Source organism: Festucalex cinctus, chromosome 18 (genome assembly GCF_051991245.1).
Source record: "Festucalex cinctus isolate MCC-2025b chromosome 18, RoL_Fcin_1.0, whole genome shotgun sequence".
NCBI classification, from domain to species: domain Eukaryota; kingdom Metazoa; phylum Chordata; class Actinopteri; order Syngnathiformes; family Syngnathidae; genus Festucalex; species Festucalex cinctus.
Window position 1 is genome coordinate 2,750,335 of NC_135428.1, and position 12,684 is coordinate 2,763,018.

The 12,684-nt window shown below is 40.9% G+C and overlaps 1 protein-coding gene across 3 annotated transcripts in view; it reads right to left on the reverse strand.

Annotated features, from left to right (window-relative positions):
• med13a (mediator complex subunit 13a) overlaps positions 1 to 12,684 on the reverse strand; it is a 101,046-nt gene that overhangs the window by 57,857 nt on the left and 30,505 nt on the right. For all 3 annotated transcript variants that reach the window (XM_077504769.1, XM_077504770.1, XM_077504768.1), the window contains exon 2: positions 5,656 to 5,890. Coding sequence is in view for 1 of the 3 variants with exons in the window: in XM_077504768.1 (XP_077360894.1) it covers positions 5,656 to 5,890 (235 nt within the window). In the remaining 2 variants the exon portion in view is untranslated. The remainder of the gene's footprint in view (positions 1 to 5,655; positions 5,891 to 12,684) is intronic.

The window sequence follows — 12,684 nt, forward strand, 5'->3', positions numbered from 1 at the left end:
TACGTTATTGTGAGTAAATGAGTTAACACTTTAAATCAAAGTCAAACATTTCAAGACAACTATGGGTAATTAGTAATGTTCGCTTTCTTGAGTTCATAGCTGTACGTTCACTGAGCACACAAAGATTCGATTGACCTGTCAAACAGCGAAGTGGAGCTCAGCCTCACATGGTGTATTGAAAAGCATATTTGAAAAGCAGTGGCAAAAAAATGAAGAGTGTATGACTAAATAGAGCTTTTCTTCCTTCAATCAGCACATGCACGGATGCAGTGCAAGTAATCATTACGAGTAGCCAAGGATGGGCACTTTAAATGCAGTCCTTGCTCCTTTCGTCACAATGTTCTGTCTCTCCCATTCTTTTAAGATGACCAGCCATCCAGGAGTGGAAAAATGTCCACGCTACAACACCCGCGCCAGGGATGATTTTCTAAACGGTGGGGTAACCACACCCTCGCATTAAATTTAATATAAAAATGTAACAACATGGGGTTGTGCAATTGCAGGATCTGTTGCCTTGTGGCTAAGTAGAATGTAATGATGGGGGTCAGGGAAACAGCTCAGTGCAGCGCAGCAATGCAAGAGCCGGTTGTTAGATGCAACGATCCATGTGAAGTTACAGTGAGACTGTCTGCATTGCAAAGAAAACGACTACTTCAGTACAGTATGGATTTGTCAATAACTGGAAGCACATTCATGCCCTTTTGATGACATTTCCGCACGGGGACCTCAATGAGCTAAAAATGTAAAGAACGATGAAATTTGCTGTGCGTGTCCTGGCCTGTGGCTTGAGTTGAGCACTTAAGTGTTACGGTTCATCAGCACAGAACATATTGTTCAGATGTACTGTATAATGTGGCACTTGTGTCGCTCAGCAGATGTGTGTGAAAAGACCCAAAGCTTGGCACTTTGGTTTTACATGTGTTAGGGCTGGGCAATAAATTGAATGAGTTCGATTAATCGCCATTTTAAAAATGAAATTGTTGAAAATATGCTAAATTGTGAAATTGAGGTGCATATAAATTAGAGCTGTCAAACGATTACACTTTTTTTTGCCCACCAAATTTAAAGCGCACCAGTTGTGTGTCAATTTTTTAGACATAATTACATTAATTACATAATTTATCGAGGGGAAAAAAAATAGTTTGACATGAACAAATATTCTGAATGTCATATGCAAACATTTATTAAATACTTTACTTTAATGCATGTAGTTATGCTTATTGCTCAAACAACCTGTGCTACCTTTTTGGGTTGGGCGGTAATAAGGTATCCCGCGGTGTCTAAAAATAGAAACGGTGTAAAAAAAAAGAAAAAAAGGAATGAAAAAAAACAACACAGGAATAGTCAACGCTGTAATCAAATAAGAGCAGAGCAGACTTTGGACCTAAGTGTTTTGTTTTGTTTAATTTTTTGCTGTCCCCCCCCCCAGCAAAATTATAATTTGGATACATTTTAACAATCAAAACAGCAGCACTTAATTACATCAATTAAGGGCTTTAGACTCTTTGAGAACAGCTACACGAGGCCAGCCATGCAGTTTGGGGAAATTGGCAAACCTTGCCTTGGATATTTCTCGGATGAAAGGAGTAGCGTAAACTATTGGTGAACAATGCAGTACTTGCATCTGCTCAAGTGGGACCTTTCATTACTGCTGTCCTGACTTAATGAGTGTCCAAAATATGGGAATGAAGACGTGTCATGGGATTTGATTACACAAAAATGCGAGCAATGCAGATCTAATTTAATAAAATTGAATAACTGCATTGAGTGTCTTTCGTTATCTCTTTCTGTGCATCCTCGATATTGTGGGAAATTGCGTTCTTCAGACTTTGGTGTGAAAGATGACTGTGATGACGGTGGCAGAGGCTCAGCTGGCACAAATGGCAGTTGAACACGGGACGTTGAACCTGGACGCTGATGTACAGATCTCATGAGACTATATTCCTAAATAAGGAACACAGATCTGAACACGGGATCTGAAAACTACCATCAACTCTGTCGTCGAGCATTTTCAAACGTTTTTGAAAAATGCGGCCTCACAATGGACAAGTCAAGAACAAGAAAAATCAAAACATTATCGTTTTGAAATGCAGCCTGACACCTGGAGGGACATATCTCCAAAACATTACATCAAATTCCAAATTGCACAAGATTGTAGAAGAGCAAGTACACAGGGAAAACACAAACTGATAATAGCCAACATTTGTGTCGCGTATGCCGTACAAAATATTGATTGTGAGAGGAAAGATTGTGGCCTTCCAACAAATCTGCTGGCTGCAACTCATGCCGAGCACTGTACAACCACTAATGTACACTATAATCAAACGTTGTCCAAATGCCACTGGGACTCGAGTGGAAAAAAAAAAAAAAAAAAAAAAAAAAGGGACCGAGGCAAACTAGTATGAACTTCAGAGACATGCCATAGAGAAACTATTCCCACACACAAACATCCATTGCAAATTCCTATGCTGAAAAGATCAGTGTGTCTTTAGGGAGGAGGAGAAGGCAGCCATTTATCTTTTGCTTTGGATGCCCCTGGTCAGAAGACCGCAACAGCTTTTGAGGGGAGAGGGCGATGAAGAGAACATGCCATTTGCATAAGAATACATGCATATTCCCGATCTACAAGAGGGGGGAAGGATGCCGTTTAATCCAGCAATGGTAGACACGTTTTGGGAATAATTTCAATGCAAAAGGCAGAGGATCATTAGAATGACTTTTCTTATTGTGTCACTAACAGTACGGCTGGTTGTCCAACAATGTTAAGACGGTGCTTGGCAGTTTGTTACCCTTTATAGTGATTAAGTGTCAGACATTAAAAGATTCCTCAAGTTTCCGCCCTTCACTACCCTCATCTCTTTGGCTCGCCTCTTTCTCCCCCGTGTCCCTAGAGAGAAGGGATTACTGGCACACTGGTTTACAGAAATGGCACTTGGTCAAAATTAAAAGACTTTCACAGGCCGCTAATCTAATGAGGGTTGAAGAGAGGGGGGAACGAGTGCCATTTCAGTTTGCCAAAATGAGAGGAAAGCAGCAGATTTGCATGGTAGCCACCAAAATTGCACCAAAGCTTAGAATAATGCAGGAAAGACAGAAGAAAAAAAAAAAAACTTAAACCACACCAAAATCTACCCAATGGTTTATTAACTCTTTTACTGCCGAACGTTATCAAAAAAACTTTTGATATGACAAAGGCTTTGATCATTCACGAAAAGAGATACAATGCTTCCATCTGCTGGCCATAGTTAGTGGGTGTTTTTGATTCCACAACCCATTGACCAGGCAGCACTGCACTTAGACGTTGCACTGAGAAGAAAAAAAAACATCAGTTGACGTCATTTAACGTTTATGGCGGCATGCGTCGTGATTTTACTGATCGTTATTAAACGTTTTTGGCGGTCAAAGAGTTAAGTACTCACATACTCACACGTACGCATGAGAACCCAAAAACCTCAAATAAATGTGTTCAGCTGGAGGAACACAAATTGCGCCTGTTTGGATCAGGTGCCATCAAATGTACTATTAATACCATATTGGTGTAATATGGTTTTCAAAATGAGTACTGGTCGAGTTTTAAAAAAAGCACATCAAAAGCCACAAATCCTTAAAAATGATGATTCATCATTTCCAATTCCCCAGAGTTACAGCTGCACTTGGCGATATTCAATCATCAAATTTCTGGCGCGAACATGCCCAAAGCATGTGTAAGACCCTCAAGAGGGCGAACATTTTCCCTAATATACCCTCTGACTTGAAATGTAGCACTCACTATTAGACCTGAGCCATACGCTTCAGGTTATTACTGGGAACGGTTAAGCCTGAATGGGTCGCCCATCGAAGCCTTCAGGTTTCATTCGGAGTCCACTTCAAGCACGATGTCCAATAATGAAGGCTCGGCTTAGCTAGCCTCCGAAGTTCAATCAAAATGGCAGAGAGAGTGAATAAAAATGGGCCTTTTTCCATCTCTCAGCACTAATGTTACTGTTTCTGAGGAGGGGGGGAAGAAGTGGGGGGTGGACGCATTTTCCTTGTTTCCACACGGTTGCACCCGCGAGCTGCGATTCGCTCGAGTTAAGATGGAGCCCAGCTCAGTTTTACACCGGCATCCTTTCTTGCCCGTTCTCTGTCGAATAGCTACACGTGCTGTTTAGCGTGCCGCACGGCAGTACTCACCCTGATACGAGTCGCCCTCTCAAGCACTAATGTGAAAATGAGACCACCGCATGATAGCCGCTGTCTCCGTGCCCTACAGGTGCTGGCACAACCGGCGTGGCTGGCTGGCTGGCTCATCAGTCACAGATTTTTTACATTTCCCTGGGGTGCCGACTTACAGGGTATCCCTTGTGCCCACCTGACGGGCACTGAAACCTGTATCATTTTTCATTGTACAACCAATAACACATCACGACAGCGTGATTTATCTCCACGTTTTTATTATACAGGATCTGCAAACCCTTTACATTTTCCGTTATCTTTTACGGCGATCACTCGTCTGGCTTGACTGACTCCAACAAATGGTGAAGTCGTAGCGAGGTGTTAATTTCATATTCATAGATTGTAATTCTTGACTGACACGGAATCACATTTTAATTTGAAAATGCAACCAAAACTACTGTGATTTAGTTAAAAATAGTTCTACTCTTACATTACAGTTAGGGATGTGCGATAATATCGGTGGACGATAATTATCGGCAATTATCGGCCAATTTGACGTCAAACAGATAAACCAGATCATAGAGAAATCTGCCGATAATTATCGGCAATTTGATTTCATACAGTTAAACCAGAGAATAAAGAAATCCAGCAATAATTAGAGACATGCCACGTTGGTCCATCTATTATGGTTGTGGCTCATATCAATAAAATTCAGCTTCATGGTGCTTGTGCAAAGTTTATACAATGTTTCAATGTATTTGTTAGACTAAAAGTAGGACTCAAAAGTATATCTAAAATAAAATAAAAAAAATAAAATGGCGTATGCCGCCATAAACGTTAACTGACATCAACTAAGTTTTTTTATTTTATTATTCTTTTTCTCTAAGTGCAGTGCTGCTTGGTCAATGGGTTGTGGAATCAAAAACACTAACTATGGCCATCAGATGGAAGCATTGTGTCTCTTTTCGTGAACGATCAAAGCCTTTGTCATATCAGTTTTTTTTTGTTTTGATAACCACATTGATGATACATAGGCTTGAATTCTTGCATTTGAGCTTTCCTTCTCAAAACATGAGCGCCACAAAAACTGTCTCAGGTCCACTAGTGTCTGCCATGTAAGCGGTTGCAAATAAAGAACATCTCAACTCACTTTCACCAAGTCAACGTTCAGAACCCCAGATTTTCTTTTTTTTTTTTTTTTTTTTTTTTAACCCAACATCATCTTTTCAGAATTCCTGCGGCTTCCAGCGCAGCCCCATAAAAGACTCTTATCACATATGCAGCTGCACTTCCCAAGACCTGTAAACAGACTTTGATGTGATGTGAGCTTCCCTTTTAACTATCATGCAGCTGCAAAGTACATTATACACTCCTCTCGCGCACACTTAAACCCTATAAAGTCCAACTCTCCTGTCGGGATATCACAGGGAACAACACGTACTACTGTGCACTGTGCAGTTAAGGATTCCAGACTGGAAATGTGCACCGAGCAGCACTCACCAGCAAGCTCGGGGTGGATGAGATCGGCAAAGTTGGGGTCGTCCCCCCACCAGAATAGCCAAATTTCCCGCCGACCCTGCCGCTGGCTGCGGCGCCATACGCTCAGCACGTCCGCCTTCAGACAGCGGCTGAAGCTGCACAGGATGGGGTCCTCCTCCGTCACCGGGAACAGAATGGGGGCAGAGGTGGGACCCTGCCACACAAACCGCTTCCATTTGATCCCCGTCAAGTCAGCCTGCACGACAAGAGGTGGGAAATGGATCGTTAAAGAGTGCACATCTGTTAAGGTTGGAAGTTATCAGAGTTGGCTCGTGTTGAAATGTGATCATCGTGGCAACGTGTATGAGAGGTAACGTGCAACTTAGTAACAGGCTGCAATTAAAAATAACTGCTCTAGTGGGGTCAGACAGAGTTAAAAACAAAAAACAACAAAACAAAAACAAATAAACATAGTAAATGATTTGATCTGACTGCATTTAAAATCACTCAGATACAAGCAGTTCCCGTATTTTCCGCACTACAAGGCGCATATTTTAAAACTTTTCCCATATATAAAGGTGCTACAGTAGAGGCTGGGGTTACGTTATGCATCCATTAGATGGTGCTGCGCTAAAGGGAATGTCAACAAAACAGTCAGATAGGTCAGTCAAACTTTATTAATAGATTACAAACCAGCTTTCTGACAACTCCATTCACTCCCAAAATGAATAAACACCTGATTTATTATTTTCTCTGAGGTAAAGTATTAGTCTTAGCTAGCGATCCAAGATGGCGGGAATCTTCTGCACATGCGCGTCAGCGATCGTGCAGGGTCACGTCTTGACAGCAAGACCTGTTGCGGCTCAATATTGATCCATATATAAGGCGCATGGTCAATATTGCGCACAAGAAATACACATTTAAGCAAAAAAACAACCTAATACTGAAACTAACAAACTAAAACTAAGCATTTTTTTAAAGAAGTAAACAAATAAAAACAGAACCACCCTGAAAACTAATAAAAACCAACTAAAATGAAAAATTCCAAAACTATAATAACCCTACTGCCATATTACAAATAAATTGGTTTATATACTGCAGCATTTTTCTAAATACGCAAAAGCACAAATAAATTATTTGTCCAATTTTTAGGACTTAACACACAATTTCTCTTCATAACATTATGTGGCCCTTGCATGCTTCCGATTTTCTGTATGTGGCCCTCAAATGAAAAAGTTTGGACACCCCTGATATACATGAAAACCTCTCATGTTAAGTATAGATCTCACCAACGGGGTCTGTAAGTGCTAAAGCTGGGACGTAAGGTTCCACAGCAGCTCAACAGCCTATTTCAACAGTGGCAAAATCAAAACACACACGTATGACACGTCGTCTCCTTCAGCTACGTCCATCAACTATCTGTTCAATTTTTGAGTGATTGTGTGCCAATGCGGCCGGTTTATTCCCATGCCGTTCAGGCTGAGCTAGCAGCCTGTCCCCCTCTGTATATTCCTGCAATTAATCCATTCTAATTCAGGGGATATATTAACTCAAGTGCGAAAGCAGTGGGCCTGAACAAGCTATTAGCTGTGGCTGTGCCAAATCGGTGGTCTTTCCTGGCTCGGGATAAGCTGGGAGATTTGCGGTGTTAGTTGTGATGATGGTGCTGGTGGGAGGGGTTAGGTTAAGGACTGCTGAAAAAGAACTCGCCGAGGCCTCAGATTGAGCAACACCATTACACATGAGGATAAAATAGTTCTCAGGGCCTAAATAGTCACTTTCTGCCCCTAAAATTCAAGACAATGCGAGTATTTATTTTTTTTATTCACTCGAGCTTGTGCGACCTATAATTGTGACATAACACTTTAAATTAGTATTATTAACAAAAAAAATAAAAAATTGTACACGCTGAGTTTCCATTGTTAACTCATTCACTCCCAAAAACGTAATTATACGTTGTTGTTTTTTTTGGTTGTTTTTTAATGCTGCAGCATACAGAAGGCTTTGATGCAGCTTCAGACCTGAAAGGGTCGCTTAAAGCAATGATAGTTATTACAAAAAACGGCCAGCAGGTGGCAACAGAGTATAAGACAGCAGCACGGGTCATGTTGCAACAAGCTCTTTTCCCCAGTGTTCTGAACAGGTTTGTGAATAATGATGAAACGTAGCTATATTCTAATGCTAATTGCTGCAAAACAGAAACAGATAAAAATATACCTTTTTTTCCTGATGAAAGAAGAGACTAGTCTTTCTTTTGGTAGGTTCCGTGTTTTTAAAGCAATAGAACACAAATCCTGTAGGCATTACAAAATCAGTCAAAAAACAACAAAACGGTGAAAACGCCTGGGAGTGAATGAGTTAACACTGATGAGATGACATCGAACAGAGAGGAGCAAGTTTACGAAGGAGTCATTTGGAATCGGTTCTGGTTGGCAACCTGTGACAGTGAGCAATAAATAAAGGATGTTCAAACCAAAAGAGTTGGACGACCAGATTACTCGAGCATGTTAAATAGACAAGTGGTAGCAAACGTTGTTCTGTGCGTGACATGGGAGAGAAAACAAACGGCCACTAAGAAACAGACAACACGAGCAAAATTACTTCACATTTACTCTAACCGTTGTCAAAGTGAGGGTAACCATATTTTCATTCATTTCAAAAAAAAAAAAAAGACAAACTCATTTGCTCCCAACAACGTGTAAATACGTTTTTTTTTTGTTTTTTTTTTAAATGTTCTAAGTGTCCCAAAGACGTATTTATACATTTTTTTTTTTTTTATGCTAGAGCATACAGAAGGCTTTTGATGCAGCCTCTCAACTGCAAAGAGCGGTTGCAGAAAGGAGATCAACCGGGGCCATGTATAAAAAAAAAAGCTAAATTACTTACAATTTTGAATAGATTTGTGAAAACCGATGAAACTTAGTTCTATTCTAATGCTAATTGCTGCAAAACGGAAACAGTTAGAGACATACTTTTTTTTCCTGATGAAAGAAGAGACTTTAATCTTTCTTTTGATACGTTCTATGCCTTTATAGCAATAGAACACAATATTCTGTGGGCTTTGCAAAATCAGTCAAAATCCAGTAAAACAGCCGGGAGCGAACGGGATTGCGAAATGTGAAAATGGCGGCGAGTGAATGAGTTAATCAGACGGCCAAAATCAAAACATTTTCACAAGCAATCCTAATTGACCAATGGATTTAACCTGGATGTCATTATTGTCATTAACAATTTGGGGATGTTAAACCATCGCATCACACAAGATGGCAAAACATCGCATGAGTCATTAGAGCTGATTTTGGCTAGCATCAAAGCATTAAACACATTGCAGCAGCAAACATCTTTTGATGTGCATAACTGCGGGTGGCAGTAATGCACATCAAAAGATGTTTGCCAACTGCCAATAAACGGCAGATGATTACTTCAGCCTCCACAAGCAAACGGAGCGAGCGCAACTGTTTGACCATTTGCCATTACTAACTAGACAGCCTCCCTTCTAGCTAGATGTTAGTTACCAATTATCATAAGCTTTGGTGATTTCCTGATTTTTGAGTTGTATAGTGTGTTACGTCTTTTCGTTACGCCTTTCACGTTCCACTGCTCCAATAAGGTTTTATACTTCTTGTTGTGTTTAACCACTGAAGTTTGATGTTGCTCTGGTAACGCCCACTTTTTTTGTTTCTTTTTAATAAAAGTTAACCTGTGGACTTCCGTCTATAGTTCACCTACAATGTGAGAACTAATTACGATTGTGTGAGGTTCCACTATGTGTCTGTGCGCGTGTAACACCTATAAACACCTATTGTGAATTTTGACATTCAGCTCCTTTCTCTGGTCAATCAAGCTTGCCGTTCCTTCTGAACGCACTATGACGTGCCACCGGACTAGAGCAAATCAGTTTCTTTTTTTTCCACCATGTCAAGGATGATCAGTGCGCATTGCAGGCATCACATTTAAATGGAATGAGAGGAGCCACAACGGCAAATCAAATCGGCTGTGTTCACACTCCTGTTGGTGCAAAAATCTACCACGCTGCACTGGCTTGTGAGTGTCTGCCAAAAATACAAACACTAGGTCTAACCTGCCTCTGTGCAGATTAAAACCGCGCCTCGCGCTTGAACCTGAACTTGACACAAAAATTAGATCCCAAGGTCTCTAAAATCCACCTGTTTTGCACAATCATCTTGAAAGACTGGAAGAGGATTCCAGAGGCAGCCTGTGAAGGTCTTGTGAACTCCATTCCCTCCAGGGTTTTATAGCAGAGCTGGTAAATAACGGTGGTCACACTAAGTATGGAAGCGTTGAGCCCCAATCTTGACATTTTCACTGAGGGGTTTACTCACTTTTGTTGCTAGCGGTTTAAACATTCAATGCTTGCGTGTTGAGCTGTTGTGAGGGGAACAGTAGATTTACTTTGTTTTACAAGCTGTACACTGACTGCTTTACTTTGTAGCTCAAACTGTCATTTCTTCAGTGCCGAGTATATCTTTCCCATGAAAGGATAGAAAATAATGCGGCTACTATTATCATCCATCAGGCAGACTTTATCTAATAGTTCAATTGGATGTGATAACTTCATCATCATTTTTAAATGAACTGGCTTCAAATTAAATATCCCTTGAAAAACAACATTCCCAGCAAAATTATATGGAAAATTAGACTGAATAATATATTTAAGGTGAATTTTAAGACTTCCTTCCAAGCAAAGGAAGCAGTTCCACAGTCCACACTACTGGGAGTGAGAATTTTACACGGTCAGCCTCGTATCAGGCGACGGCTGAAAAGAGAAAACACTGACGTGCCTGTTTGTTTGTTTTTTGCTCGTTGCTGATAAAGTGAACACAGTGCAAGTGCACATGTGAGGTCAGCACTCGAAATTTTAACCTGATCCATTCAAAGAGGAGCCACAGCTGTCATAAAAATAACTGGAATAAAATGACTAATACCACAGTACTGATGTCCTCATTCACTTCATGAACACAATTATTAAAGGAAATCAAACACTTAAGCGTTCTAGGGTTCATTCAAACACGTTATATACAGTACATCTCAGCCATTCTTTCTATAATTATATACAAGTACGTGCACAGTATATGCATAAAGACCTAAATGATGAGCCCTGCAATCTCCAAAAGGTGGCATCTGGTGACTGTTTAAGATGAATCTCGTCTCGTATGTTGCTGGGATGACGAAGCATACAACAGGATCACTTGCGTAAATTTGTGCACGCGTGTTGAGACAAACGTAAAGTGAGCTCTAAAGCTTCGTGGTTGTCTCATTTAAATAACACACAAAACAAACCTGCTGAGCCTGATTTTGAAGTATAAGGCCAAAAATATCGGAATTCCCTGCCCCACTTCCACAATAAAAGTTCACTGCAGTTTATTGTTAAAAAGGTACGAATGAGCCATACGGAAGACATTATTATGATTGGTTATATTATTTTGGTGAACAATGATACTGTGTGCACAGGTGTGTGTCTCAAACGCTGCACAGCTATGTGGGGATTTCAAGCCCAATCCACTGTATGCAGTTTTCCAGGAGAGACACAAACTTGAGGGTTACGACCTGATTTTGCCAGCTGCTCACCTTCCCTCTGGCCACTTTGCTGCAAATCTCACTAGGGGAACTGTGCGTTCAAGCAGCTGTCTTACTGCCTTTCATGATGACACGAGCAACAGGTGACGCTTAAACATTCATTTCATCATCACCAGCGAAGATCATCCATTTTGCAGAGCGTAATTTGCAGTCGGCTAACAAAATGTTTACCTGAAAATATCTGTCATAGTATCCGAGCATTCCCCCCCCCCCCCCAAGTTCAAGTATAAACGTCAAGAATCAGCATCTCTAGTCTTCAATTAACCTAGCATTCATGTCTTTGGAATGTTAGCGGAAGCCCATATGTGGAAAACCAATACAAGCAGAGTAACAACATACAAAATTCCACACAGAAAGGTCTGAGGCGAGATTTGAACGATAAACTCCAGAACAGTGAGGCAGACATGGTCACCACTAGGCCAAGCTCTGATCTAGAAACGATCATGCCCACATTATTTACTCCAAAGTTCGACAATATCTGACTTAAACAACTACATTTTCATACAATATCTACCTGATTCTACAAACTGCCAAGTTAGCTGAGACACTGATGTCATAGTAAGTACTGTACTGCTGAATTAAAAGTAGTCACAAAAGAGGAGGGAGGGGAAACAGAACGCGCATGCCTTCTCTTTCTTTATGAAACCACAAAGAAGAGTGTGTTCTGTATGCGAGTCATAACAGTAGTGGTGTTATGCTTTAAGTGTGAGTGTGCAGGAAAATGTCAGCCAGACAAGGCATCTACCAGCCTGGACCTCGCCTGTCCACTGTATCCATTGCTGCCTTCAAGTGCTGTCATAAACATTGTAATTACGAGTTCAGTGCACGCCGCATGCCCAACAGAGTAGAAGTGAGAGAAGGGATTTTCTTGCAATGAAATGTTATCATCTGGGGGTGGACAGCTTTGGAGCGGAGTCAATCGGTGGTAAAAAGACTGTTGCTATTATAACACTACATTGTTTGGAATATTATGAGCACTGTACACTTTTGCATTTTCTGGTCACTGGTCATTTGGCTGTGGTTTTTACAGCTCCGGAGGAAGAACGAACTCAAACAACAGCAGCTTCCAATAAGAACATTTGCAGTAGCACATAAAAGGTCGCTAATTTACAAGGGAATCGGTTAAGCCTAGAGACAAGTCAATTAGCCGCAAAACAGATACAGATCATTATTAATAACCAGCCAGAGAGCAGGACTTTTTCCATTTGTTGTCGACTGTGCACAATACAGGCAAGAAAGCAACGACAGGAACAACACCACCACCTCAACTACAGTATTTAAACTAATGTCAACTGACAACACATTGCCACAACTTAGAACGCCTGATGAGGGGAAAAGATATTGAGAGACAGATAAACACATTGGATGCCAAAGGCAACCCCCAGTAGCTTTTTAGTATGCAAAAGAAAAGCTGGGAACTGTAGCAACCTGGATGTTTGTACTGTCTAGAAA